This window comes from Drosophila eugracilis, unplaced genomic scaffold, assembly GCF_018153835.1.
Source record: "Drosophila eugracilis isolate 14026-0451.02 unplaced genomic scaffold, ASM1815383v1 contig_90, whole genome shotgun sequence".
NCBI classification, from domain to species: Eukaryota; Metazoa; Arthropoda; class Insecta; order Diptera; family Drosophilidae; genus Drosophila; species Drosophila eugracilis.
The window spans coordinates 4,889,107-4,915,572 of record NW_024573812.1 but is presented as its reverse complement, the minus strand read 5'-3'; the positions used below and the strand labels follow the sequence as shown (position 1 = coordinate 4,915,572).

The 26,466-nt window shown below is 42.0% G+C and overlaps 11 protein-coding genes across 12 annotated transcripts; 4 read left to right on the top strand and 7 right to left on the bottom strand.

The window, feature by feature from the left end:
• The first annotated feature begins 1,219 nt into the window (after positions 1-1,219).
• LOC108112253 lies at positions 1,220-7,375 on the top strand. The gene is made up of 12 exons (XM_017222075.1): positions 1,220-1,567; positions 2,261-2,368; positions 4,701-4,798; positions 4,851-5,141; positions 5,230-5,466; positions 5,525-5,653; positions 5,707-5,836; positions 5,894-6,016; positions 6,071-6,160; positions 6,321-6,444; positions 6,619-6,929; positions 7,220-7,375. The coding sequence occupies exons 1-12, from the start codon at positions 1,220-1,222 to the stop codon at positions 7,373-7,375; spliced, it is 2,145 nt and encodes a 714-aa protein (XP_017077564.1).
• On the bottom strand, positions 3,267-3,986 carry LOC108112254. The gene has a single exon (XM_017222076.1). It carries the CDS (start codon positions 3,984-3,986, stop codon positions 3,408-3,410), a length of 579 nt encoding a protein of 192 aa, XP_017077565.1. The 3' UTR covers positions 3,267-3,407.
• A 393-nt stretch (positions 7,376-7,768) lies between the features above and the next one.
• On the top strand, positions 7,769-9,476 carry LOC108113254 (armadillo repeat-containing protein 6 homolog). Its single transcript, XM_017223802.2, has 2 exons — positions 7,769-8,018; positions 8,078-9,476. The coding sequence occupies exons 1-2, from the start codon at positions 7,902-7,904 to the stop codon at positions 9,353-9,355; spliced, it is 1,395 nt and encodes a 464-aa protein (XP_017079291.1). The 5' UTR covers positions 7,769-7,901; the 3' UTR covers positions 9,356-9,476.
• Positions 9,363-11,258, bottom strand: LOC108113255 (E3 ubiquitin-protein ligase TRAIP). The gene is made up of 7 exons (XM_017223803.2): positions 11,041-11,258; positions 10,769-10,984; positions 10,357-10,710; positions 10,239-10,296; positions 10,064-10,183; positions 9,807-10,007; positions 9,363-9,751 (listed from the first exon to the last, which is right to left on the bottom strand). The coding sequence occupies exons 1-7, from the start codon at positions 11,154-11,156 to the stop codon at positions 9,512-9,514; spliced, it is 1,305 nt and encodes a 434-aa protein (XP_017079292.1). The 5' UTR covers positions 11,157-11,258; the 3' UTR covers positions 9,363-9,511.
• A 417-nt stretch (positions 11,259-11,675) lies between these two features.
• Positions 11,676-16,975, top strand: LOC108112979. The gene is made up of 3 exons (XM_017223387.2): positions 11,676-12,382; positions 13,596-14,561; positions 15,138-16,975. The coding sequence occupies exons 1-3, from the start codon at positions 12,039-12,041 to the stop codon at positions 16,132-16,134; spliced, it is 2,307 nt and encodes a 768-aa protein (XP_017078876.1). The 5' UTR covers positions 11,676-12,038; the 3' UTR covers positions 16,135-16,975.
• Positions 16,976-17,019: 44 nt separating this feature from the next.
• LOC108112981 (RING-H2 finger protein ATL58-like) lies at positions 17,020-17,800 on the bottom strand. Its single transcript, XM_017223389.2, has one exon. The coding sequence runs from the start codon at positions 17,719-17,721 to the stop codon at positions 17,020-17,022; it is 702 nt and encodes a 233-aa protein (XP_017078878.1). The 5' UTR covers positions 17,722-17,800.
• Positions 17,801-17,976: 176 nt separating this feature from the next.
• On the bottom strand, positions 17,977-19,316 carry LOC108112980. The gene has a single exon (XM_017223388.2). The coding sequence runs from the start codon at positions 19,198-19,200 to the stop codon at positions 18,415-18,417; it is 786 nt and encodes a 261-aa protein (XP_017078877.1). The 5' UTR covers positions 19,201-19,316; the 3' UTR covers positions 17,977-18,414.
• A 404-nt stretch (positions 19,317-19,720) lies between these two features.
• Positions 19,721-23,635, top strand: LOC108113103 (GTP-binding protein 1). 2 transcript variants are annotated; one of them, XM_017223577.1, is made up of 5 exons: positions 19,721-19,876; positions 21,124-21,487; positions 21,575-21,755; positions 21,814-22,156; positions 22,215-23,635. In XM_017223577.1, the coding sequence occupies exons 2-5, from the start codon at positions 21,223-21,225 to the stop codon at positions 23,439-23,441; spliced, it is 2,016 nt and encodes a 671-aa protein (XP_017079066.1). In that variant the 5' UTR covers positions 19,721-19,876; positions 21,124-21,222; the 3' UTR covers positions 23,442-23,635. The 2 variants fall into 2 exon arrangements, with proteins under 2 accessions (XP_017079066.1, XP_017079065.1); XM_017223576.1 differs by lacking the exon at positions 19,721-19,876 and adding an exon at positions 20,958-21,052.
• A 535-nt stretch (positions 23,636-24,170) lies between these two features.
• Positions 24,171-24,595, bottom strand: LOC108113105 (protein NCBP2AS2 homolog). The gene is made up of 2 exons (XM_017223580.2): positions 24,423-24,595; positions 24,171-24,366 (listed from the first exon to the last, which is right to left on the bottom strand). The coding sequence occupies exons 1-2, from the start codon at positions 24,593-24,595 to the stop codon at positions 24,282-24,284; spliced, it is 258 nt and encodes an 85-aa protein (XP_017079069.1). The 3' UTR covers positions 24,171-24,281.
• Positions 24,596-24,610: 15 nt separating this feature from the next.
• LOC108113104 (mediator of RNA polymerase II transcription subunit 9) lies at positions 24,611-25,302 on the bottom strand. Its single transcript, XM_017223579.1, has 3 exons — positions 25,041-25,302; positions 24,847-24,910; positions 24,611-24,791 (listed from the first exon to the last, which is right to left on the bottom strand). Exons 1-3 carry the CDS (start codon positions 25,244-25,246, stop codon positions 24,627-24,629), a joined length of 435 nt encoding a protein of 144 aa, XP_017079068.1. The 5' UTR covers positions 25,247-25,302; the 3' UTR covers positions 24,611-24,626.
• A 183-nt stretch (positions 25,303-25,485) lies between these two features.
• On the bottom strand, positions 25,486-26,466 carry LOC108112391. Its single transcript, XM_017222231.1, has 2 exons — positions 26,135-26,466; positions 25,486-26,077 (listed from the first exon to the last, which is right to left on the bottom strand). Exons 1-2 carry the CDS (start codon positions 26,400-26,402, stop codon positions 25,590-25,592), a joined length of 756 nt encoding a protein of 251 aa, XP_017077720.1. The 5' UTR covers positions 26,403-26,466; the 3' UTR covers positions 25,486-25,589.

The window sequence follows — 26,466 nt, the reverse complement described above, 5'->3', positions numbered from 1 at the left end:
TTAAGTTCAGTTGGCACTGGGCGCTCCTCGCATTCAATCGCGGAAAACGAAGGAAAAATACGGCAAACGGAAAAGAAAACACGGAGAAAAACTCCCACGTACGGAAAACTCACATAGCCGGAGCCTAACGACACATTCCACGTACTTGTCGCTAATAGATAATTGAATTTTTGTTTAGCCATTGTTCTGTGCGAATTTAATGTGTGCTGATGGCTTTGTGTAATAAAAATTAAAGAAACTTTTTATGTGCGTGCTGGGCGATTGATTGGAAATGACAGCAAAAGTTGCAGCTGTGGAAGATACAATTTTATTAAATATCTTTCATTATTATTTTTGTTTGTTTTTTTTCTTTAATTATCAGCAAGTGTGTAGGCAATTAAAACTTTAATCAATAAATGTGTCAATGATAAGTGTGTGTGAAAAGTAAAACCCACCAACGGAAACAACACAGGATGTAGGATATATGAGTGTCTACATAGATACAAAAAGTAGAACGACAGCCATCGCGCAAATTGTTTACTTTGGCACTACACTGGGCGAAAAGACGCGTTCCGCCCGGGGAGCAGCAATCAAATGTGCTTTCAATTAAACTCAAAGCCCCAACCCCTTTGCTAAGTTCCCCAACTCCTATAGACCGCCCAACCCTCCTCCTTTCATTCTGTTGGAAACGCTTGGTTGCTTGGCTGCTCATCCATCAAATTTGTCGTTCTCTGTCGTCCTTTGACGTCCTCATGTCCTCATGTCCTCTCGCATTTGTTTGGCGGCCAGCGAAATGGGCGGGGGGCGTGGTCCGGCCACCCATATGTGCTTATCTGCCATTCTTTGCAATTATTCTACGCGTCCTCCTCATTACGGCCCCATTGAAACTCAACAAGTGTCGCCGGAGTGAAACTATCAGATACAAATTGAACACGCAACAATTATGTACAGTCAGCATTTACAGTGACATTTGCACTTCCAAAACACTGAGGGAAAATCTAATTAAATTTAATCCAATTTAACTTGTTTTTGAAAGCTTAAACTGTTTAACTTTCCCTGATAAAGTTTGTTTTGTTTTCTAATAGTTTGAAACATAACATCTAACGTTTGGGTTAAGTTTTTAACCCGTTTGTGACACCTTGCCGAAAGAACTTCCTTTTAAGTGACATTTTTCTCTCCGTGCAGCAATCGTGTTTATGAGGCACTGGCACTCCATATCCTCGCCTGAACAATCAGCAATATGCTAAATGGAAAAGCGCACAAGTCCGGAGAGAACCCTGACCCTTGCTCAGTCACAGCGGGTGGCAGTGCGGGCTTGAGCATTAGAAAGCCAACTCCCAGCGTTAAGATCGACATTAGTAGTTGCCCATCGAATCACCCAATGATGGCCACCGATAATCTAAATGTTAACCCATCGGGCGAAGGTGGCCTGCTATTGGTGCCCACACATCACAATCTGCAGCTCGATAAAATTTCCGTGCGCTCGATTAGTTCCGAGGATATATCGAATGGCGGCAGTGGAAGATGTTGCAATGCCGCTGCCCGTAACCCGGCCATAAAAACAGGTCGGCGCCTGCAACTGATGCAGGTGAGTTGTCTTTTTTTTTTTTTTTTTGCAACTTTTCAATGCTTTACCAGGTGTGAAGAAAAAAGATGGAAAAACTTATCCGGGGAGCAGCATAAATTAGCGGCAGCGCATGCATCTTAATTAGAACGACTGGTCAGAGTCACGTGCCTCGGCGTCCACAGAGTGCGTCTAATGAATGTCTCGATTAGTGGGCCACGATAAAGACTAATCACGCCTCCTTTACCGCCTTTACCCCCTTTCTGCCATTGACTGTTGTTGTCGCCTTTGCCTTTGCCTTTGCCTTTACCGCTCGCAATCAGCGGCGGATAACTCTGAGATTGGACCAGGCTAGGCTCCTCTAGAAGAGCACATATTGATGGCAAATGAAAATATATGGCACAGTGGGTTAAAGGTGGTGATAAGGAGTATGTAAAGTGTATTTTCTGATTTCTTATTTTATGAAAACTTAGTTATATTTTAATAACTTAAACTTTCTAAAAGGAATTTTAGAACTAAATTTAATTCTAATGATTAGTGGGGTGGTACAAAAATGCTTAATACCAGATTCTAAGTGTGTTTAAAACTGTTTACTGTTTAAAGTATAATATTAATATAAAACGAAACATAATTTACTTACTTTTAACTTAACTTCTTTAAGTCCCAAAACCCACTGTATGAAAGAATTTACTCATTGACATGCGAATCCATTTCCAGATGATAATACTACCATTTATACCAATATTGGCATTGATTGTGCAAACATCGGTGACACTGCAAGAGATTCTGGAGTACCGCTCCGCCGTGGCCGACATCGAGACGCAGGTAAGAAAGTGGGTGTGTTATTGGGTATGACTAGAAAGTGGGTGGTTGTCGGAGTGAGTGTTTGCGTCGATGAAAAGAAGCAAACAAAACAAAGCAGGCGACCCGGAAATTGTGTCTTTGAAGCGTAATTAAAATTTATTACGGCGATTCAATCAAACGCCAAGTGGATGATAGGGGGAGGATTCACCCTCTGGTCAATGCTCACTTGACCATTGCTAGAAACCTTGAAAATGTTTGTTTGCTCAGGTAAGTGCCGGCCAAGTCCCCATGAAGGGTTCCCGAGCACGAGCTAGCCAGGCACTCAACTGGTTCTTCCTTCTGCCTCATTCTTTCTAACCGCCCACTTCATCTATCCATAATGCAAATGCCAAGACTTTGCAGGAAAATATGAAAGAGAGAATGGAAAATATTGTACGTAGATACTTATATGAGACAAGCTAGGGGGGTAGGAGGCTTGGGCGGAGCAGGAGGTGGAGCCCAAAGTGAATTGATAAGGACGCAATGCGAACTATGCAGCGACAGTCGCCAATGAAGGATAGGAGGTGGAAAACGATGGAAAGCGGGAAAATGGGAGGCCGTTGACAAGTGAATGGGATAAGGGGTGGTCCTTGAATAGGGTCACGTAGTTAGAATGCAAAACACACTATAAACAAATCAAAGAAAAAAATAAGGAAGTCATCGATTAATAAACTTTTCAATGCTCAGAAAACGATATTGGTTTTTAGATTGTTTTCAAGGAATGTGATTTTTTATCTAATGATATTAACTTAAAAGTCCCTAATCGTTTTTAAATCACAAATGATAAGATAACTTATAAATTCACACGGATCATATGGAATTTTCTTTAGGAATATTATAATAGGGGGTAAAGATAATAATTTTATCAAATGGTATCATGTTATTTTGTTATACTGGAATCTATTTATCTATTTATTGAAGATCTTAACTAAGTATAAGAATTACAAAATAAGTTATTTACAATGATCTAATATTGATTTATTAAAAGCAGCACCATTTAACAGAATTTCCAAAGAATGTATTAAACAGGAATCCTGGCCTCGAAGAAAGCAGAGGTATTAAGACACAGCTGGGTCTTGAAGACTTGCAGTGGAGTCTGGCAGATGTGACCTGCCCATTGAGTGCAGTTGGCCACAGTCAGTCGGTGTTCACTCAAAATGGCTTCTTCGGGAGTCATGGTGACATTTGCCAGAAGTTTGAGGCAATCTCCGCTGGCGGGAGTGGGCTGACCCTCTTTCCAGGGAAGATAAGTAGCCAGCTCACCGGTGCTCTGCCAGTAGTATTCGTAACTTCTGGTCACTCCCAGCTTATTGCCGCCTGTCCAGAACTCTGGTTGATATGGTGCAATACTTGGCAGCCATTCGTTAATGGCATTAAGCTCAATGACATTCTTAATGCTCAGAAGTTCAGCGTTGAGAGATCGACAGTGACGATCCGATTCGTAAAAGTTCTTCCACTTGTTGTCCACTAAAAGGCATTTATCCGCCACCTGGGTGAAGTTTTCGGGGCAAATGGAGATGGTCTCTTCACTGGCTACTTGATAAAGTTGGCCAAAGGCCAGACCAACCAGTGCAAAGCAAACAAACTTAGGCCACAACATCTTGACTAACTGACCAACACCTGGCCCATTGGGCTCTTTTATATGGCCAACCAGCTGGGGGCAGCGATAAGTTTGGTGTCTGATTAGGTTTCGTTATCTTCTTGTTATCAACTACAACGTGTTGATAATCATAAAAGCATACAGATCGGCTAACTGCTAGGGCTAGATTGGAAAGGAGAATCCCCTCATTTTTACACAGGGACTCCCCAAATGCTGGATATTGTAAAATAATTTATAATTGTCTGATTTACAATTAAGGAGTGTGACTCATTTGTTTGTTCAAATTTAACAACGAAAGTTATTTTATCTATTTGTTTTTCACGTTTGCCATTTTCTTGTTCCACTTGTCGTATACGTAATTTTTAAGCAATAAACACAAAGAAAAGATAACATATCATTTTAGTCTATTAAGTCTTATATACATTGTAATCACCTAAGCTGATATGAGTAAAAATATTTAATGACCGGTTCTTAGGAAGTTTTAAGGGATCCAAAAGAACTTATGATTTCACTTGGCCTTGTAAATATTTGAGATAATAATGTGTATATTTGGAACCTTTTTATCGCCTTTTGATTTTAAGAACTTTAACAGCGTAAAAAAGTGTAATCTTGCAACTTGTAATTTGATTGCTATGATAATGATATATATTAACCTTTTGATTATTTGATAACATTGAACTTCAATTTCTTCCATAATTCATTTTATTATCTTAGGTTACCATAGCCACTGACTTGGGGAAAGTTGTCACTCGATTACAGTTGGAACGCTCCGAAGTAGCCTTCTACATCTTTACCAATGGCAGCAAACAGAGGTATATTTAATAGAGATTAATGAAGGAAAGTTCTTATCCTGTTACCTTACAGAGCCAACCTTACACTGAGATTTGCAAATACGGATCATGCCCTAAACAACATGACCACCTGGAGCGAAATCAGTGTTCCTACAGCACCGGACGAGGATGAAGATGATAGGGAGATGATGTTGAATCGATACGAGTTCCAGAGCCGTCTAAATGAGTTTAGGGATCGTGTGCGTTTAGAGCCCGAAGAGAGCTCTATTACAGAGGTTATGAACTGGTACACATCCATCAATCGTGGGTTGCTTCATCATCTGAATGAGCAAATCAAAGAAACAGACAACAGTGGGGTTTGGCGGTAAGTTGAGAGTTCATAAACTTTAATCATTAGGAATAACTTATCTTAACTACAAATTGCTATGGATATTTTCCCTTCAATCTAATAGATACCTTGTGGGCTTCAAGAACCTTCTCAAGAGCATTGAATGTCAAAATATAGCCACTTCCTTTGGTATAAGGTACTATGGAAGAGGATCCTTGACAGCAGAGAATTTTGTGTCCTATGTGCGCTACGAGTTCATGGCCCGTGAGATGATCAACTCAACTTTGAACTATGCACCCATGCTTAAGAATATGTACACGAATATCACCAGCACCAAGAGGTTTCATCGCGCCAAACAGATGTGGGTGAAACTAAAGAAATTTATGAACTTTAATTTTGATATTTGGATATTTTCATAGGGGAACAACTCTGATTAAGAATAATCCTAATATTTCGAATGAACGTAGTGCCATTGAGTACTACGAGCTGATGAACAACTATACCGATGACTTGAGAATACTCCAAAAGGCTCTGCGTAGGATGATTAAGTATGAAAACTATAGTATAATATAGATATGTAAACTAAACTTCTTCTTTAAAGGGATTATGTGGACAAGACACTGGCGGAGGCTGATCGAAAAGAGGCCATTGGCATTGCCATTCTGGTGGTGGTGCTCCTAGTCTCACCAGTCATCATTATACTGGTGAAAAATGCCGCTGCGACAATACAGGTAGTACTCTAGCCATTCTGCTTGACCGTCGCATATTAAAAATTCCCTTTCCTTAAGCTTTATGCCCTGAATCTGTCCCAGAAGGCCAAGGAATTAAAGCGAGAGAAGCGGAAAAGCGACTCGCTGCTATTCCAAATGCTACCACCAAGTGTGGCCATGCAGTTGAAACAGACCCAGCAGGTGAGTCCCTGGGTGTGGGTGGGAATTAGGCAGGTCTAATTGGTTCCCTGACAGGTGCCCGCCGAGCTCTACGAGGCAGTCACCATTTACTTCAGCGATATCGTGGGTTTCACTGAAATAGCTGCGGATTGTACTCCACTGGAGGTAAATATTATAATATAAATGTTGAAATATCGGGATTTAAAATCTATGTTAAGATTATTACTAAATTTAAAACCATATAACCCACAAAATTAAAGGATTGACAAGATTTTAAGATATGATATCAAATCCTAATTCTTCAAATGATAAATCTATCCCACAGGTAGTAACCTTTCTGAATTCGATTTACCGGGTATTCGACGAACGCATCGAGTGCTATGACGTCTATAAAGTCGAGACAATTGGAGACTCTTATATGGTGGCATCGGGACTGCCGGTGAAGAACGGTAATTTATGCAAATTCAGCTGTCAGTCAGTCAGTCATTTAGAGCTACCCTTCCACAACGCCCCGCTGCTTGACTGCTAGACTGCCCCAAAAAAGATTTGCGCTAATTTAAATTTCATTTGTGGCCATGCGCGTAATTTATGCCATGGAACTTTCCAACCCGCTGCCTCCGCAGGGAACAAGCACATCAGTGAGATAGCAACAATGGCGCTTGATTTGCTGGATGCTTCGTCGCTCTTCCGGATTCCCCGGGCCGGTGACGAATTCGTCCAGATCCGATGCGGCGTGCACACAGGTCCAGTGGTCGCAGGAATCGTTGGCACCAAAATGCCGCGCTACTGTCTCTTCGGCGACACGGTGAACACAGCCTCGCGGATGGAAAGCACCGGCGAAGCCCAGAAGATACATATCACCGAGGAGATGCACGACTCGCTGCAGCAGGTGGGAGGATTTCGCACCGAACACCGCGGTCTCATCGATGTCAAGGTATAGGATATTTTAATTATGCTTATAAAATCTTATTGATAATGGTACTTCAAGAAATCAACAATACGTATGAGTGATACCACTGATATCACTGAGTTATAAACCAATCACTCATACGCACTGTGTTCTTCGCTGATATTATCTAAGATCAAAGCTGTGACAAAAACTTTTCAATGATAATATTTTTCATGTTTATAACATCTTAGTATTGGAATTCTGACTTTAAAAACCTATTTACAATATGAAAATAATTTCTTATATTTCTATTTTTTTAACTTTTTTAATTTTAGGGAAAGGGTCTAATGAGCACCTACTGGCTGACCTGCAAGGATGGACCGGTCAGGGTTCGTGAAGAAATATCATGGCGGGCAGATATGCAGCCGGTTTTTCTCGACCACCTAAAGCTGCATCCGCCGACCGACTACAAGCTACCAAAGCGAAAATGAGCGGCAAGCCACTGCCAAATTTTCGGCTAGGCCGCATTACTGTTAAACTGGAAGCTGTAGCCATAGATACAAGGCGCTTTCCCTGTCCCTTAAATGTCCATGCGTTGGTGTCCCGCTGTATTACTCTCTCTGTATTGGTGTTTTTTGTCTTCTATTCTTAGGCGCTTTAACGGTTAACCGTCTTTGTAATTGTGTAATACTCAGTGTGAAGCATCATAAAGAAAAAATACAGACTTATGTAATTAAAAAAAGAACTATCAGGATTTTGTTTATGAATTGAGTAAACAAAATTTTTTTGAGTGTTCTGTGGTGAATTAAGTCCAACGGTAATTCTACATCGATATCTATCGATAACTAGTCAGCTGAAGTACGATAGTGTGACCACATGCAGCAAATTTGAACTGTGTCAGCGTGTGCGTGTGTGGGTGCTTGTGTAGGAAGTTACAGACAGAGAGAACAAAGTAAAAATTTAAAAGTTAAACCTGCAGCTGTTGAGGATATAGCCAAAATCGAACGAATTACTGCCATGGCCAAGGTTATATCGCAGGACACCTTCGATGATGTGGTGAAGGAGAATGTGGTGGAATTCTCCATGACTCCATCGGAAGCGAAAGAGGAGACCATAAAGCAATTCGAGGCGCAGGTAAGTAAAGTCGATTTACTAAGTTATTTAGGTGACTCACTTTAATTAACTTCTTGCAGGGCATCAACCTGGCCAACATCATTAAGGACCTGTCCATCAATCCACAGACCGGCCAGCCCATCATCAACGAAACTGTGGACAAGATCAAGGAATACATTGGTCAAAAAACGGAGGGCACGACTCAGCTGCTGGAACAGCTGACTACCTTGGATACTGAATGTCAAAAATCCTTGGCCCATCGAGTGCTAGCAGGCAAAAATGGAGCACACGATGTCTTAATCACACTTCTGGAGGAAACCCTCTCCGCGGATTCACCTAATGAATCGCTGATTAAAAAGTCTCTGGAGGCTGTCAACAGCCTAACCAACAAGCAGCCGGATCTGTTTGATGCCGAAGCCATGGCTGTGGTACTTAAATTACTCGCCCTCAAAGTAGAAAATCAGGATATCACACTGCTGACTCTTCAGTGGCTGCAGAAGGCATGCATTATGCACGAGATGAATCGCCAGAATATCATGAATACACCCGCCCTTAAGCTGATGAAACCCCTTCTGGGCAAGGGTAAGGATCGTCTGGTTCGTGAGTTGACCGCCGTGTTTCGCTTCCTGGTGCTGGACGACGACATCCGCGTGGAATTTGGATGCGCCCATGAGCACGCTCGTCAAATAGCTGGGGAGGTGTTACTCACACTTGTGGAACTTCTGCCGTCCTATCAGGATCCAAATGTTCTGGCTGATCTGCTGCTCACTATTGGAACTTTAGCTGTGCGCCAGGAACTTTGTACCGCTATCGATGATGCTGGCGGCCTTAAATCCGTCTTTGAAATTATGAACCAGAATGTGGATGAAGTTCGTCTAAATAGAGAGGCCTTGAAGTTGCTGCGGGCCTTGGCTGGCCATGACTCTGTGAAGGCACACATAGTTCAGCAGGGGGTAGCTCCTATAATAAAGCAACTGCTGGAGACGCACCAGGCCAACGAGAACATCGTGGCCGCAGCTCTGGCATGCGTGACTACGCTGACACTCCGAGTGCAAGAACACAGCGCTGCCTTCTTCGACACCGGAATTGCCGAGGTGATCGTAGAGGCTCTACGCGCCCATCCCAAGCACAAAATCGTCCAGAGGAACGGAGCCTGGGCCATTCGAAACATGGTGTCGAGATCGCGAAACCAATGTGAAACCTGGATATCCTTCGGCGTCGAGGATCTACTTAATACGGCAATGAAGGACCACCCAAGCGTTGAGCAGGACATTAAGGCGGCATTGCGCGATCTCGGCTGCAGCGTTCATCTGCGGGAGGAATGGACGGGAACGGCGGAAAAGAAGATTGCCGCCTAATCGCACATTTGCCTTTTGTATTTTTATATATTTACTGCTAACTTATTACTAGTGCCTAATTCATGCATTGGCTATCTAACAAAATCGGCAATTCTCAATAGCAATAGCACGCTAATACCCATATGGGAAGTCTCTTATAATCACATGAGTGTGGACTTATTTGCCCAGGTTAAAGTTGCGCAAGGAACCGGATTTAAGGCGCTGGTTGAGATTGCGGGAAAGGGCTACTGGTGGTTTGCTTCCGGTCAAACCATCTTCTTCGGCGCGCTGTGCGAAGGGATCGACCTTCTCAGAGCCGCCCATTCCATTGAATACAAAGTTTGAACCCGTGGTGGCCGCTAAGCCAGTGCTGCTCGAACTGCCCAGCAGCAAGCGCGGCTTTTTAAAGATTGAGTACTGCGGAAATTTATATTATTAGCTTAATCGCATTTGATTATCTTCATACTCTTACCTTTTCACTGAGATCACTACTGGTTTTACGTATTGTTCCGCTGGTCATACTCACACCGCCAACTCCCTTTATGGGTGATATTTTTGACTTGGCCAGTCCTATGTTACCCTTGGTATTAAGAAGATGCGCCAAGCCAACGCTGCTGGATTTGATGTTAAGGTACGGAGAGGTGGACTCTTCAATGCGCTTGATATTTTCTTTCTGCGGGGTTGAGAAATATAAATTAGTGCTATTTCCTTATGTGTGTAACTACTCACTATTGTAGGTGATATGGTGGTACGCCTTTCCTCTCGTTTAAGAGCTAATATGTTGCTATTAAGACCATACGATCCGTTGGGAGAGTCCAAATTGATGGTCTTACTTTCTAAGCCTTGAAGCTGAAAAGGAAACACTGAATGAAAATTGGATTGGGTGAAAGTAAGTCGTGCTCACCTTCTCTTGTGCCTGGTAAAGATCGCTCTCAAGGTGGGAAACACGCTCCTCTAGCTTGCTGTAATGAAAAAAACCGATATTAATAATGAAGTAAGCATATAGTCTTTAGTGGACATACCGTTTCAGTTCGATCTCCTTACGCAGATCGTTCTGCACCAGTTTTACCACATTTCGGAGCTCTGTTTTCTTGCTTTCGCACTGACGTAGCTCCCGCTTAAGCGTCGACACCCAATTGGCCAGTACATGAGGATCGGACTCGTTCTTGAGCAGGCGCTCGGCATCCGCCGAGCCAGCCGCCAGAATGGCCGAAACTCCCTCCATGCCCTGGATCTGCGCTTTCAGGGATTTGTTCTCCTTGCGCAACGCATCCACGACATTTACATCGTTCTTTAGAACGCTAATCTGTTCTGCATAGCTGCTGATGAGAAAATCTTTCTTCTGAACTTTCTGCTCCAGGCCAGCTACCGTTTTTCTAGCAAACAAAGAAAGAGTTAGTACAGTTTTTTTAAAAATATATTTAAAGGACTCACAGGCATTTCTTTTGTATTTCTTTCAGATTTTTTAACGCCTGCTCGTCCTTGCTGCGCTCCTTTTCAACCATTTTCAGGGACAACTTCGCGTTGTCCAGTTGCTCCTGAAGTGAACCCACATCAATACGGCTAACATCTAAGTTGGCTAGGTTAAAGTAGACCCTAAATATGTTACGGGTTGTACACTTATTGCGGCACTGTGGACAGGTTTTCGATCTGCAAGATATAGAATTATAATATTGGGTAACTATGTCTTTTATTAAATTGCTTACCTATCGAGCCACTGATTGAGGCAACTGTGGTGGAACATATGCCCGCAAACAGTGGCAAAGACTTCGTCGGCCTGTCCAAACAATTCGGCGCATATAACGCAGTTTAAGTTCAACATTTTCCGGCAAAATTAACTACATAAAAACAGTTAATACAAAACAACAACAAAAACGCACGCCGCACAGTTTGCGCGCCTAACGAAAAACAGCTGACTGATGCAAATTTCACCACCTCGTGAATATAAATTCACCGCACCAGTAAATTGATCGATAACTATTTTCAAGCTGAATATATATCTAAATATGTTTAACATATTTGGTAGTGTGGTCGTGGGCAGAATTTTTAAACTTTTATAAAAAAAACCTATTCTTTACACTTCTATCCTTATTTCGCCTTTTAATGTATTGTATTTGTTTACGATTATTAAATGATTCAATTCATAAATTACTGATTAAAGTTCAAAGGGGTTAAAAAACAGGTGTTTAATAATATTTCCTCAAAACTATCAATATTTTATTTATTTTTTTTATATCATCTAAATTAAAAATCTAGCTATTTAATATTTATCGTTAAGGAATTAATCAATACCGGTGTTAGCACAATCGCGCCGTTTGAGAAAGCACACCGTGCGCTTTCGATACAGCGACAGTGCCATCGGTGCCACCACTAATACACAACTATAAAAGTCGTCGAATAGCAATAATAAATAGGAATAGTTATAGTTTTTTGCATTTAATATCGTTCATTAGTTGTGTTCCAATCGACCGTGGGTCCCAGTGAGTTACCTACACTACCACCCAAAGCGGAAGCTGGGCGAAAAGGTGTTTAATTTGGCGTGCGCATTTCGACACCTTTGTCAACGCTGATTCTTATTTGTTGGACCGTCGACCAGCGCACACACTTACGCGTACATATACAAATACTGGCACAGAAGTGTGTGGAAGGGGCAGACAAACAACCGTGCGATAACAACAACAATCGGCAGAGATCGCGGCGAGAAATGGAAATGGCCAACAACATGATCAGCAACAACAGTGGCGGCAGCAGCACCAATAACTCCACCTACGGCAACAGCAGCTACAACAATAGTGCAGTAGACAGTGGTCACAGTTCGCAGGGTGGTGGTGGAGGCGTTGGCGAGGGGGCGCGTTTGCAAGATGTGTGTAACATTCTAAACACAGGCCCCACCGCTTACCAAATTCCAACAGGTGGCTGTGCCTACGACCACATCATCGCTCTAATGCGAAACCTCGATCTGCAGGACGATGGCATCGTGTTGAACTCCAAGATCAAGACCATCGAAACGGACTACTGCAACATTGTGCGCGACGAGTCGATGCTGTGGTATGTGTTTCGATCCGTTCCGTTCCGTCCGTTTGCCCATTGATGATTAATAATATCATAAGTAGTGTGTATGTTTGGCACCTCTTTTCGCTTATAAATACCCGGTAAACATACAGTGCGTTGCGTTAGTATAAGATTATTAAGTATTATTAAATCTTTAAGACCATGGTTCTCCCTCCGATAACGCAACTTGTTACAACCTTCTCATTTCAAACCGCAAAGCCAAGCTATATTAATGACTTCATATAAATGAGTAATTGATTTCTTTTAGGAGATTATGATTATCTTATTGGAAATGTTAAAATGAATGTTTCATTTTTAAGGCTTGGAAAAATTGAAACACGTTTTCTACGATTACTTCATTGTAAATTTATGTATTTTGCCCTCAGAAACCGAAACACCACTCAAAGTTCAAGCGTTAATTTATTTTATGCGTTAAATTTGCTTTGTAGATAAGTTCTTTCAGCGCAACATTTTAACAAGTTTAATTCTATTCAATAATTTCATTCTGACGGTTTCAAATTGCCTTGAAGCATGAAATTCAAAATGTTATTTAATATACATATATGTATGTAATGTTGTTGACTATTGTAGTTACTATATTTTTTCTCTTTTAGTCAAACTTAAAATTTTTAATTCAATGGGATTTTACAATTATATTATATTTTTGAAACACACTGTAGCTGTAAGTATGTGTGTGCACGAATTCGTTGTTTGCGACCAGGTTGGTTGGACGTCAGCGTGTCTTAAAAATTTACAGCTTTTCATACAAATAATCACGGCTAGAGAGACATCGTCGCCATCGAATCATTTCAAAGTGAATATTTTCCCTCCGATTCTCTCAGTCTCATGCTTTAGTTAATTGCTGAGCAAATAGTTCGTGGCTTGTGCTTATCAGATAATGCTGCTGTGCCTTCGAACCTATCGTATAAATGTGTACAATAACAAACCGAAAGTTGGGGGCATAACTATGGGGGCGTTAAGGCAAGTTGTGGTGAAAACCATAACAATAAAAAGGCACTTATGATTTAAATATTTCTATAAAAAGGAAATGATCTTGCACATTTAAATACAAGAATAAGATACTTGTACTAAAAATAGGCGGAAATCATGCAGTTATTTAGTATTAAAACGATTAGTCATTTATACTTGAATAGTAGTAATAAGAGGCAAATCATGTGTTCTAACACTTTTGTATATGATTATCTTACAGCGAATCCATGGAGTACCTGAACGACAAGGCTCTCGGTGATGGCGACACAGCGCTAAAGTTTGCCCTGCTCTTCTCGTCGCGCAACTTTGACGCTTTGGCCATGAAGGAGACAAAGGTGCGCAGCGCCATGCTCAAGATCTTGGAGACGAACTTCCTCAATGCGGACACTTACCGGGTGCACGACAAGAACCGACTGTACAACTCGATCACACTGCTGGGCGAATACTATCATAGGGTGCGACTGGCGGACAATGCCCCGATCACCATTTTGGGTGAATCCCTGCTCGACCTGCTCACCCGTGAGCTGAACGATACGTCGGTTGTGCTGGGCACTCGAATTGCCCGCCTGGTGCTGTCGCAGATCACGCTTAATGGAGAGATCATGCGCAAACGCCATAAGACGGAGATCGATATGCTTCTCTTTCACGTCCGCCGTCATTTGATCATGCAGCCCGCGCTGACGCCCAAGGTGAAGGCCATGCTGCTGATGGTTCTGGACCTTTTCTACAGTCATTTTAAGCACATCGGTCAAGACCTGGAGGCAATGTACACTAATTTCTTGGTGGTCGAGGATGGCGAGGAAGATGGGGTCAACAATAACGGTGCCGACCATCACCATCACTCTGAGGATGGTCGGGCGCAGCAGCAACAGCTTCAGCATCAGCAGTCGGAGAATGGCAGCAGTGCCAACACTTCCGGCCACGATCAGGATTCCTTTGATCCACCGTCGTCCACAAAGAAATGGAGCGAGCAAGTGTGCGAGGACTCTTTCTGCGATATTGGCTATGGTGAGACCGAACAGGGTGATGATAGGTATTCAGAGACTGGAAGTCAGTCTTATCCTGCCAATTCCATTGCACTTGGCCACCGGCGTCGCGGTTTTCAACCTCGCCAAGTGCCGCGGCCTCTAAAGTCACACCAACCACAACAACACCATCAGCAGAATCAACAACCAACCAGCATAGAGTATGTATTTTAATTTATAATAATTTGTTCAAAAAACATTGTATAGCGTTGTTATAATCAATCATAAAGTATAATTCAGTAATCACTGATAACACTCTTTTGATGAGCTTATAGGCATTTAATATACACATATGATGATTAATTAAACTTTTATACATATAGCAGAAAATAACTGAAGCTCAATTGCGATTTATTTTTAGAGAAAATTCCAAGATTCAATCAAGTCCTTTAAGTAAGTCAAGGAAAATATTTTAACCACAATTTACAAACTTCAAAGTCTTTATTTCAAATTACAATAGTTTGATTTAAAGTAAAGAAAATTACTCTATTTGTGTTTATTTATCAATTTTAAATATTTATTATTGTTGTTTAAAACGTTTCTTTAGTTATTGTGTTGATTTGAAAACTTGAAATAATATTTTAATTATTAAAATGTTATAAAATAGGTTAGTCCTGATTTTCCAGTTCAAAAAAAACTGCAGAAACATTGCCCTTTAATATTATTTTTAATTTTAAATTAAGTTCTTTATTCTTTCAATTTAAAATTTATAAAATAACCATATATGTCATTAACAGCAACAATTCCGACCAGTATCCATCCATGGCCAGCAGCGAGGATAGGGACGAGAGCAAGCCGCTGCCTAGCTGGCGGAAGACACGTTTCAACCGCAACCACGACGGCGACCAGAGCAACGGACGGTCGCGGGACCAGCAGCGACGATACAGCTTGAACTGCGACGATGACCATCACAGTGTGCGCAGCGAAGGAGGCGGCAACTTGCGACTGTACAGCATCCACGACAGAAGGAAACATTCGCAGGAGCGGATTGAACGCAACATGACTGGCGGTGGCAACTACAACAGCATCGTTAACTCGAATTGGGATCAGAGAGATCGCGATGATCGCAGCGAGAGGTCCTACATAAGTAACTACGAACGTGGAAACAACTACAAACGTGGTGGCCGGTTCAACAATCGAAACACCTACGATAAACCGCCACGATTCCAGAAGCAACAACAGCAGCAGCAGCAACATATGCAGCAGCCACACCAGGGTGGCGGCCACCAGAAAATACACAGTGATACCTGGCGGCGCTCCAACAATGCCATAAACAGCGGCTACCAGGATGAGAACTGTGCATACAACTCCAATGGACCAGAGTCGAACAGTCGCAGCTCCTCGAGGGCACGCACACTGCCAAGACCGCCAAAGTCTCAAATGGATAAGTCTGCTGGCTATAGGTATAACCAGAGTCCCACACATGGAGCCGGCAATGGTCCGCGATTCCCGCGCTACAGTAGTCAGAGCAGTTTGGCCAGCGAGGCATCCAGCTCATTTGATCGCCGCCAGCAGACTTCACCACAACATCAGCACCAACATCAACACCAGCGCCATCGCCACTTCACACGCCGCTCCCAACCGGATATCCATCAGCCGCAAAACGATGAGAACTGGCAAGCTCAGGGTGGCCATGGCCAGGAGCAGCCAGCCACTGTAAAAGAGGAGAGCGAACTGGTGCGGAATGCTCAGCAGACCACCAAGTACATGAACTATCTTTCAGCCCAGAAATGAGACAGACCAGCAGGTCGTCGTCAGGGCATAAGAATACTTTTGTGAACTAGTTAATATAGTTTATAGAGTCATCCCTCAGCCACTTCCACATAAACTTAATGTTTTTCAAAGTTTTTTTTGTTGTTCCCTGAGTTGTTTGTAAACCGTTTTTCGTCTTAAACTGAGCTCAAATGTCAAACTAAAACAACCAATTCTGCCCAATCACAAATCAGATCAAACTCAAAGTCAGGCTCAATTAGCAAACAAACCAAACATGCATGCATTAAACATCGGATCCAATCAATTTGTAAATATATATAAATGTCTTATGTAGTCCCACACACAAACACACCACATAAACACTCCCACACAAAGAACAGTCACACACTCATTTTTATATTTATATATACAAACTGTGTAGAAACTAAGTACAAAGTCAATGAAACAAGAAAAAAAGAAATAAGAAAAAAAAAAATAAATCCTATTTCTATTGAAAAGAAAAAGCCTGTTGGTTAAATATTAAAAAGCATGTTGAGCATAAAAATTTGTATTTTAGCTAAATATATACATATACATATATATTAAATGTCATGTTACAGTGCAGATTTATTAAACGAATTATACAAGCTAAACGTATTTTTAAAGCATATTTTGTGAGGCCCTCTGTTGGAACAACAAAGACGAGCCGTTTAGCAGTTAGAATCATGAACTGTAGAGTTATTTGAATAGTCTTATGTAAACATGTAAACCCTTTTTGTTTAGGCATAATCTTTATGTTCACAACATGCGTAGGTTCAAAACACTAATCAGATTATACATAGCTTCTAACACATTTTTAATAAAACAAAAATTACAACATGAAGATTTAATAAGATATCAAAAAGTTTTCTTTGAACATATTTTATTTTATCTAGGGATTACCACCAGCACCTCATAGTGTAAAATATTTACTTCCAGATCATCATACGGTAAGTACATCACCCCATGGGATGGATGCACTTTACCCAGTCGCATGATTCCTTTGTACAGGCCACGTCCTGTATAAGTGACTTCCCCATCTTCAGTATATCCGGTTTGAAGGGCATCTGCCGGGTAACTTCCTTTTGTTCCAGCAACCCATTTATAATCACAACCAGCCAGAACCAAAACTTCCAATTCGGTGCAGAGCTTATAGGCCTGACAATCCCAGGAACATAATGCCGATTTGTTCCTGGCCACATAGCCCGCTGGCAACATATCGTCGTTCATGTATGCCCGTGCCACATATGTGGAGTTTCCCATCTCATCGAAACCACTTCTAACAACGCCTTCTGGTAGCTTTTTTGTGTTATAATTCAATGGAACCCATTGAATAGGCTTCTTATCCTGGAGGTCCTCTGTATTGCAGAAGTTTAAATATATCCTAGATGTGGATTCCTTGTGACAACTCGCTCGGCATTGCGGACAGGTCATGGAAACAGTAAGCCAGCGCCTTAAACAGGATTTGTGGAAAATATGCCCACATTTGGCTGAAGAATATATCACATCGTATGGTGCGTAAAACTCAGTGCATATGGCACATGTCACTCCGAAAGATAACGATAGTTTTTTTCCATCTTTGACGTCCATTATAGATTACAAAAATATTTCCAATTTGTAAATTGCAGGAGGCTGGTTGTTAATGCTTGGATAGGTTCACAGTAAATGAATACGAGCAGACAATCTATTTATATAGATAAACTTCGCATCATCATATCTTACCTACATCCATTCTTATCGAAGGAACTACCAGAAGCAGATAATCTTTAGGTGTTCTTTCGGTCAACCCACAAGATTAGGCGTTTATTTAAATAGTTGCCATTGAATTAAAATAGAGAGTAAGAATAGTTTGAAAAATGTAATACGTTTTTAAAAACATTTATCGTACTTAATTTTGTAACATAATGAAAAAGCAAAAATCTTGGCAATAATTAATGCAAGATCAATACTTTAAACTTGAGGCCTAATATTTTCAATTGCTATGGAATAAAAATGAATAATTCATGATATGAATTCTTTTTTTTTTTCAGTGATCAATTATTTGTTATCAATTTAGGTGATAAGACTTTAAACTAAATCCACTGTATTTGGTACATACAATAATAAAAATATAAAATTTTTTGGGAAAATACACAATTATTACATAATAATAATTTTATAACCGCTGCCTGGCAGGTTTAGAATATATGTAAATATGAGACAATATTTTCTTAAATATAACAGACAAACATATAACACAGAATCGTACAATTATAAGGCATAAGGAGATTCCGCTGTGCAGCATCATCGCTCGGCTTGGTCGCGTGGAGTGACCACAAGAACTTCATAGGTCTCAACGTTGACCTCCTGACCACGATGCGGAATGTACATCCTCTTGTGGCTTGGGTGCACCTTACCCAAACGCAGTATTCCCTCGTAAATACCGCGACCAGTGTACGTGGGCTCGTTGGTCTCGGAGTAGCCGGTCTTTAGGGCATCTGGAGGATATGTTCCATGCTCCCCGGGTACCCACTTGTAGTCACAGTCGTTTAGTACCAAGATCTCCACGTCATCCTGCAAAACGTGGGCCCTACAGGAATACGAACCGAAGGCGGACTTCTTTTCCGGCACATACATGCAGGGTAAAAGATCATCTAAGTAGTATCCTCGGGCCACATAAGTGGGCAACCCGTCCTCGTTGGTGCCGCACTGCACCGCTCCCTCGGGCGGAAGATGGGCGTCCGGTAAACTATTCCTGTCCAAATCCATGAGCAACCACTCAATAGGCATCTTAGGCACTTCTATGTCATCGTACTCTGGAGCTTCAGAGAAGTTCAGGTACAATCTGTGTACCCGATTCCGGGAACACGCTCCTCTGCACTGCGGGCATGTCGAGGATCTACACAACCAGCGGGTCAGGCAGTTGTTGTGGAATACGTGACCGCAACTGGAAGTTGCGAAGATGATGTCGTTTGACCGGAAAAACTCATTGCAAATTGCACATAAAATATTCAACGACGGCGATGAGTCATTCACTGGTGCAGACTCGGCACCTTCTCCAGTGCTTCTTTCTATATTCTCACTCTCCATATCTCTAATACTGAGCTATGAGCAAGTGCGTCCTCTTTTCTTATAGGCAATTTATTTCACAATGGCCGGAAAACGATTTTAGCTTCACTACTCCCTTCATAATTAGAGATGCTCGTTAAGTGAATTCAAAAAATACTGTTATTTTGGTATAAAACTGTATTTTTCTAAAATTAATAAAATTAAGACAACTCTTTTATACGTTTAAAAATACAAAATATATTTAAAGACGGAAGAAACTAGTTTAATCTTTAGATATTCATAAGTTCGATAAAAAGATATTTTTTGTAAATGCTATAAAAATTTATATCAGGAAAATAAATCGGATACTTGCACTTCTTTGTAAAGTAATGTTCTTAGAAGTAATGCATTAAAACTTAAACCCTATTTCAAAATATACATATTTAAAATTTTTTAAAAACATGAAAGAAACAAATCAAAATAATAAAACCGAGGAAAGCTTCCCACCTGTAAACATAATTTTTTATTTGTATTAATAATATCGATAAGTAGACTTGCGATAGTCAACCAGTCTGGCAACACCGCGCGGTACGTGGCTTCGAAAACAATTTTATAAGAAAAGCTAAACAAATTATGTACAATTCGCTTGAAAACATTTAGTTTTTAAATAGGGGTGGACATCAGACGGATTAGAGGAGCACAAAAGGCTATATGAACTGTAAGTGTCTATAGCAACAGTCTCGTTTAATTTCCAGTGCTCCTAAATATCCTTTCACTTTTAATTGCCAAGTTCAACATACAACTACAAAGGGTAATTCAGCTGATTTACTGTTTCGTTTATTCGGTTACTCAATGGGCAATCATAAAGTTTCCCCAATATCCCGCCGATTCCATAAAAAGCCCACAAATTTGACCAATAATATGTACATTTTGTGTTTGTTTTGGTTTGCAGAATACAAATAAGTACATATGTACAAACATATATACAATACATATTTATATGTGTTTGGCGCACACATACATACGCATTTATCTGCTCTCTTTGTTTGCCGCCTATAAATAAACAGCGAGAAATGCGTACTAACTAATGTCATTTGTTGCTATTTACCTGCGCTTTGTATACGTCAACAAAGCGTTATTATATAAACAAATACAAAGCACTCATCAGCTGTTCTTAACCCTAGATAGACTTTTTTATGTGTGTTGTATCTACTTAATTTTTGACTTTTTCGAATCTGGACTTTATTTTTAAGCAGCTGTGGGTACAAAAAACGTTACTTTTGTTATTATAAAAAAAAATAACAGTTGTTTATTTTTTTACCTTATCAACACACAAATGTATTTTGCGGACTGAGTAGTAGTAGTGTTATTTCCAGAATTCGTCATTACAATTTCAAACGAAATACTAAAGTGGTGAATTTCGTGGAACACTTCCTGTGCTCCCTTCTCTTACTTTTTAAGCTTCTCTTAGAATATGAACATAATTAGAGCAAAGATTGCATCATGCAAAGCCCGCTCTTTCCTTGTTTTTTTTTTCAACATAATTGAAAAGTAACTTATGTATATGTAAATTTTCAAGTAAAAACTTCATATAAAGTTACAAAAGAACGAATGATAACGTTAATTTCGCTTTCTTAGTAAATGTTTGAAGAATGCGGGGATTTCCGGCATCTCTGTCCTTGCTCCCTATCCTCTCTCTTTCGTTTTGCCTCTCTTTGAATAACCCAACTAGAGCGAATATTGCACCATGCGTAGCTTCGGATTTCATCATCCACATGGACTGCTATAAAAGTAGCGTCGCTGGCTTCTTCAATTTCATTTCATCATCGCGATGCAAACAGTAAAGACACGGCAAAAGACGAAAGCGCAACTGAGCCAAATGGGCGTAGGCTAGGTCGGGATTGCAACCAGTCTACAAGAGTTTCCCCATCTAACCAGATGCACTTTCTTTCTAATTCTTTGCAGAACTCACCAAACATCAAGCATCACCATCAACCTGCATACTCACAAACAGATCCCAATGATTCCAAGGATACAGTGAGGCAACATATAATTACTAGCACTATGAATAACGTACAGAGTGCCCCTAATGGTGGGCAAGGGGGCGTGGCCGTAGGCGTCGGCATCAAGACGGCCCGGAGTAACATCTTTAATGTGGATGGACTGCCGCAGCAGATGGCCGCCATGAGTGTAGATTACTCCAGCATCCGGGCTAAGGATGTCCTGGTTCAGCCCAGCGATGAGCAATTGGAGCTGCTCCAGAAGCGACTTCAGGATCGCATAGCCGACAATTGTGGGGAGACCATCTATGAGATTGGCGTGGGCGAGGGTGAGTTCTTTTGTAATCTCTTCTAGGCATTCCTCCTAAACTTCTTTATAACGAACTCAACTAATTCGTTGTCTATTTTCAAAACAGATGGCAGCGACAATGGCCTGAACCCTGAGCAGTTTGAGGCTTCCGTAGCGACGCTACATCTTCTGGCAGCCAACATAGATGCGGATGTGGTGAAACTGCGTGAGCGGCGGGCAGAGAAGGGCCAATCGGCGCAATTTCTTATACGGAAGCATATCGAGACAACTGACTTTATGGAGATAAGGTAAGTTATAACGCTTGAATACCAGAAAATCGAATCTTACGGTGTTTTCTTACGTTAGGGTGGCCGTTGTGGGCAATGTGGACGCTGGCAAATCCACGCTGTTAGGCGTGCTCACTCATGGGGAGTTGGACAATGGTCGGGGACATGCCCGGCAACGACTGTTCCGCCACAAGCACGAAATCGAGAGTGGACGTACGAGCTCTGTAGGTAACGACATTCTTGGCTTTGATGGGGTGGGCAATGTGGTTAACAAGCCGGACCACGGCCACCTAGACTGGGTAAAGATCTGTGAGAACTCGGCCAAGGTAATTACGTTCATCGATCTGGCAGGGCACGAGCGCTACCTAAAAACCACCGTCTTCGGCATGACAGGACATGCTCCTGACTTTGGCATGCTAATGGTGAGTATTTTGCTTTAGAAATCTTTTGCGGGGCTTAAACGAGTTTTCCTCTCCCCAGATTGGTGCAAACGCTGGCATCATAGGCATGACCAAAGAGCATCTGGGTCTGGCCCTAGCCCTAGCCGTGCCCGTGTTTGTGGTTGTCACTAAAATTGACATGTGCCCAGCTAACGTTCTGCAGGACAACATGAAGCTGCTGTTCAAGATGCTCAAATCACAAGGCTGCCGAAAGGTGCCGGTAGTGGTTCGTTCGCACGACGATGTCGTGCTGAGTGCTACGAATTTCGTTAGCGAGCGTCTGTGCCCCATTTTCCAGGTGTCGAATGTCACCGGTGATAATCTAGAGCTGCTCAAGATGTTCCTTAACCTGTTAAGCACACGAATGGCCGGCTCAGAGAGTCTGCCTGCCGAGTTTCAAATTGACGATGTATATTCGGTGCCTGGTGTTGGCACAGTGGTCTCTGGCACTTGTCTTCAGGGCACTATCCGGCTAAACGACGGCCTGATGCTGGGTCCAGATGCTGTGGGTGGATTCGTGCCAATCACCATTAAGAGTATCCATCGTAAGCGGATGAATGTGGCACGCGTGCGCTGTGGCCAAACGGCAAGTTTTGCACTGAAAAAGATCAAGCGCGCCTATCTGCGCAAGGGCATGGTGATGGTGTCACAGGATCTCAAACCGCAGGCTTGCTGGGAGTTCGAGGGTGAGATACTTGTACTACACCATCCGACGACGATATCGGCCCGCTACCAGGCCATGGTTCACTGCGGCAGTATCCGACAGACGGCCTCCATCATTCACATGTCCCGGGATTGTTTGCGAACTGGCGACAAGGCACACGTTAAGTTCCGGTTCATCAAGCAGCCGGAGTACATACGCGCTGGTCAACGACTGGTCTTCCGTGAGGGACGCACTAAGGCGGTGGGTAACATCCTACGTCCGCTACCAAATGCAGCCGCTTCCCCTTATCGCCCCAAGCCCGCCAAGATGCAATCGCGTTCCCAGAACGGCGGCAGCAATGGCAGCAATAATCAGCACCGCCAGCAGGGCCAGGGCAGCTCGGCGGCAGCGGGATGTAGTAAGGATGCCGGTGACGACAAGCAGAACGGTGACAAGCGCGAGGGCGGCAGTCGGCGTGGCGGCAAGCGGAAACGAAATAACCGGCCGACTCCGCCTGGTGGTGGTGCAGGCCAATCCAATGGCTCGTCCGGTTTGGGACTGCCCCTGGGCGAAATTTCCTCGTCATCCTCCGCTGATGCCGCGTCGGCGGGGCTCACAGACTAAGACCGTCTCCAAATTTTGTTCTTTCTAGTTTTTTAAGCTAAAGTATTTTTGAAATCCTTAAAGTGAATTGGCAGAACCTAATTATTTTTCCTACTCTTCTGCCCGAAATCCTGATCTGAAGGGGCGCTTGCTCCAATAAATTATTCCGTGTCCCGTTCTCGTCCACTGTACATTGTGCGGAATGCCAAACCGAATTCGATATTCTTTTTGTTCTCTAGATTTAAGACAAATGTCACTGCAGCATGAATTTGAATTTAATTTCTTATCATTCATCTGAATTACCGGATTAAACCTTTTAAAACTTTACAATTCAGATTTCTTTTCATTCTTTGTAAATTGAAAAGCGTAAAACTAAGTTTTATTTTCTTTTATAAATAAAAAAAGTTTTCAACTAAGTTTTTTTTATGTCATGACCAAAAATTTCAATGTAAAATGAATTTAATTCTAAACATTCATTCACAAGAACGAAAAATAGTTATATATAAAGTTTAAAGCGTTGTGAATGCAAATATTAAAATCCTTTTTTATTTTCTTTTGTAAAACTATGGTTTCAGAATGACAATCTGAATTCATCTTCATTTGTTATTCAGAGTTAAGATTAGAATTGTCACTGGAGATGAAACTAGTTTCTAAATTCTTCAAATAAAAGCAATTTTCTTGACCACAAACTGATGATTTTAATCATTTTTATAAAGAAAGTTTTCCACTTGAAAATCTGAAGGATTTGGATTTCAATGCTTCGGCTTCAAAATTTATTCACCTGTGTTTACTAAAATTGACTAAAATTTATCTTGCCGTTTATTTACAATTGGTTGAGTTGGCCAAGTTGAAAACAGACCCTTAGTTCTTTTTCTTGCTATTGAGTTCTTTCTTGACTCCCTCCAGTTCTTGCCGCACGTTGTTCTTGAACATGTTGATGAATGACCTGGAATCGTGGAAAAACTATTAGCTTGAGAATCTTCTTAAAGGCTCTGGACATACTTAAAGCGCTCTGGCGTCATTTCGTGCAGTCCCTGCTCTCTTGCTAAGTCCTTGGTGCGATACATTAGGGAAACTACCAACTGGGCAGCTCGTCTCATGGGGTAGCTCTCCGCCATACGCTGGATGAGCTGCTCGTTGTTGGCTAAGTAGCGCATCAGCAGTCGCAGCACCATCTTGCCTTATTTTCTTGCTCCTCAAGCCTGCCTAGAACTCTGTGTCCTTGTACTTGCGTATCAACTGCTGCTTGAGCTTTAGCTGATTTCGTAGAAGTTCCAGTCTCTGTTGCTGCTCCTCCTTGTTAAAATCGATACCGGGAAGCTGACGGATTTGCTCGCGGGCGGATTCAAAGCGTTTTTGCAGCTCAAAGATCTGGAATATAAGTTACTAGTTAGTGTTTGGAGAACTAGATGACGCAAAAACTAACCTTGTGATTGCAATCTTGGGACTCGCGCAGCTTAACGGCGTTCTCCAGAGGATCCTTTTCCACGCTGAAAGACACAAAGACACCTGGTTATATAAGGTCGTGTTTTAAGTGCGCACTTGTTGGCGCATTTCGGCTATTTTCAGTATTATCCGAACAGGGGCATTAGCCCCATAACACACATAATGCCAACCCACCAGCGCACAATGTCGTAGATTATCGGCAGAATCTCTATGTCCAGCTGGTCCACCGTCAACGTGCACTGGCCACCGATTCCGTTGGATGTCTGGGTCTCCTGCGATATGGTCGGTTCGAAGGGGGAGTTTGATGTCTGCACAAGGCCGTCGGCGGTTAGTATAGGTTTTCTGTCCTCGATCTGGTTGTTTGGCGACAAATCCATCATAAAAAGCCGAATCGAGCCTATTTTCCAGCGTCAGAATTAGTATGACCAAACGGGGAACGCTTTATAATACCTGATATACTAAAACCATATATTTTCCCGCCATTTTACTATTTTTTGGATGATAGAAATAAGCTAAGAGTTATAAAACTTCGTTTTAATAGCAAAGCTTTAACGAAAAAGGGTAACTGCTATAATACTTGTAACAGAAATTCAAAATATTTAAATTAAATTTAAATTAATTTACAATATTAAATATTAATATATTATTTGGACAAGTGTTTTTTTTTGTTAATAAGCCAAATATACACACAAACAATTTAAAATATCAAGGTACAAAGATTATCTAAGATTTTTGGTGCGGCGGTTGGAGCGGCATTTTGGGCGGAGGCGTGACTGACTTGCTACAGGACACAAACTCCTTGCTGGGCTGCACACAGCTATTTTCACGATCATAGATGCCGAGAAAAGTGCGGCAGTTAGAGCAGTATAGGTATTCCTTATTATCCGACGACATCAGGCAGGGCAGGAAGCACAGGGGCCAGCAAGATACCACCCAGGCCACACAGCATCCGTTGTCCGTAATCTCCGAAGCGGCCTTGATCAGTGGACGCTTATTGGATGCGCAACATGGACAGAAAATGCGTCCCTCCGCCGGAGCCCAACGCTCGATGGACGTCCGATAGCTGTTTCGACGATGTGCCATCGCTTTGTCCAAAACAGGTGGACATGGACAGGGACAACCAGACTTTCCCGACTTCGAGGATGCTGCACTGCATCCTGAAGGCTCTCCAGCACCGGAACCTCGCCCAGAACTTTTCTTCTTGGCCATATCTATTTTTAAAGATAAAATTAAAAATTCTACTAAATTACATTCTATGGGAAACCTACACTTTTCCGCCTCCTCGGCCATTTGGGACTCCGAAAGACCCGTCATCTTGCTAATCTTCGAGAGGCGCTCCTCGCTAATGCCGTGGTCCGCGGCCAGCTTGTGCAAATTCTTGATCTTATCGGAGGTTACAGCGTAGATCTCCGGGTGATCCTTCTCGATGTGACGCACCAGCTCACTGGTATCGTAGCGGGAACAGCGGATTACCTTCATACAGTGCAGACAGCGCAGGGACTGCATATCACTGGGTTGTGGACTTCCCTGGGACATGACTAGATTTACTTATTATTTCTAGGCCTATTCTATCTATGAAAATGCTCGTATCAAATGCCAA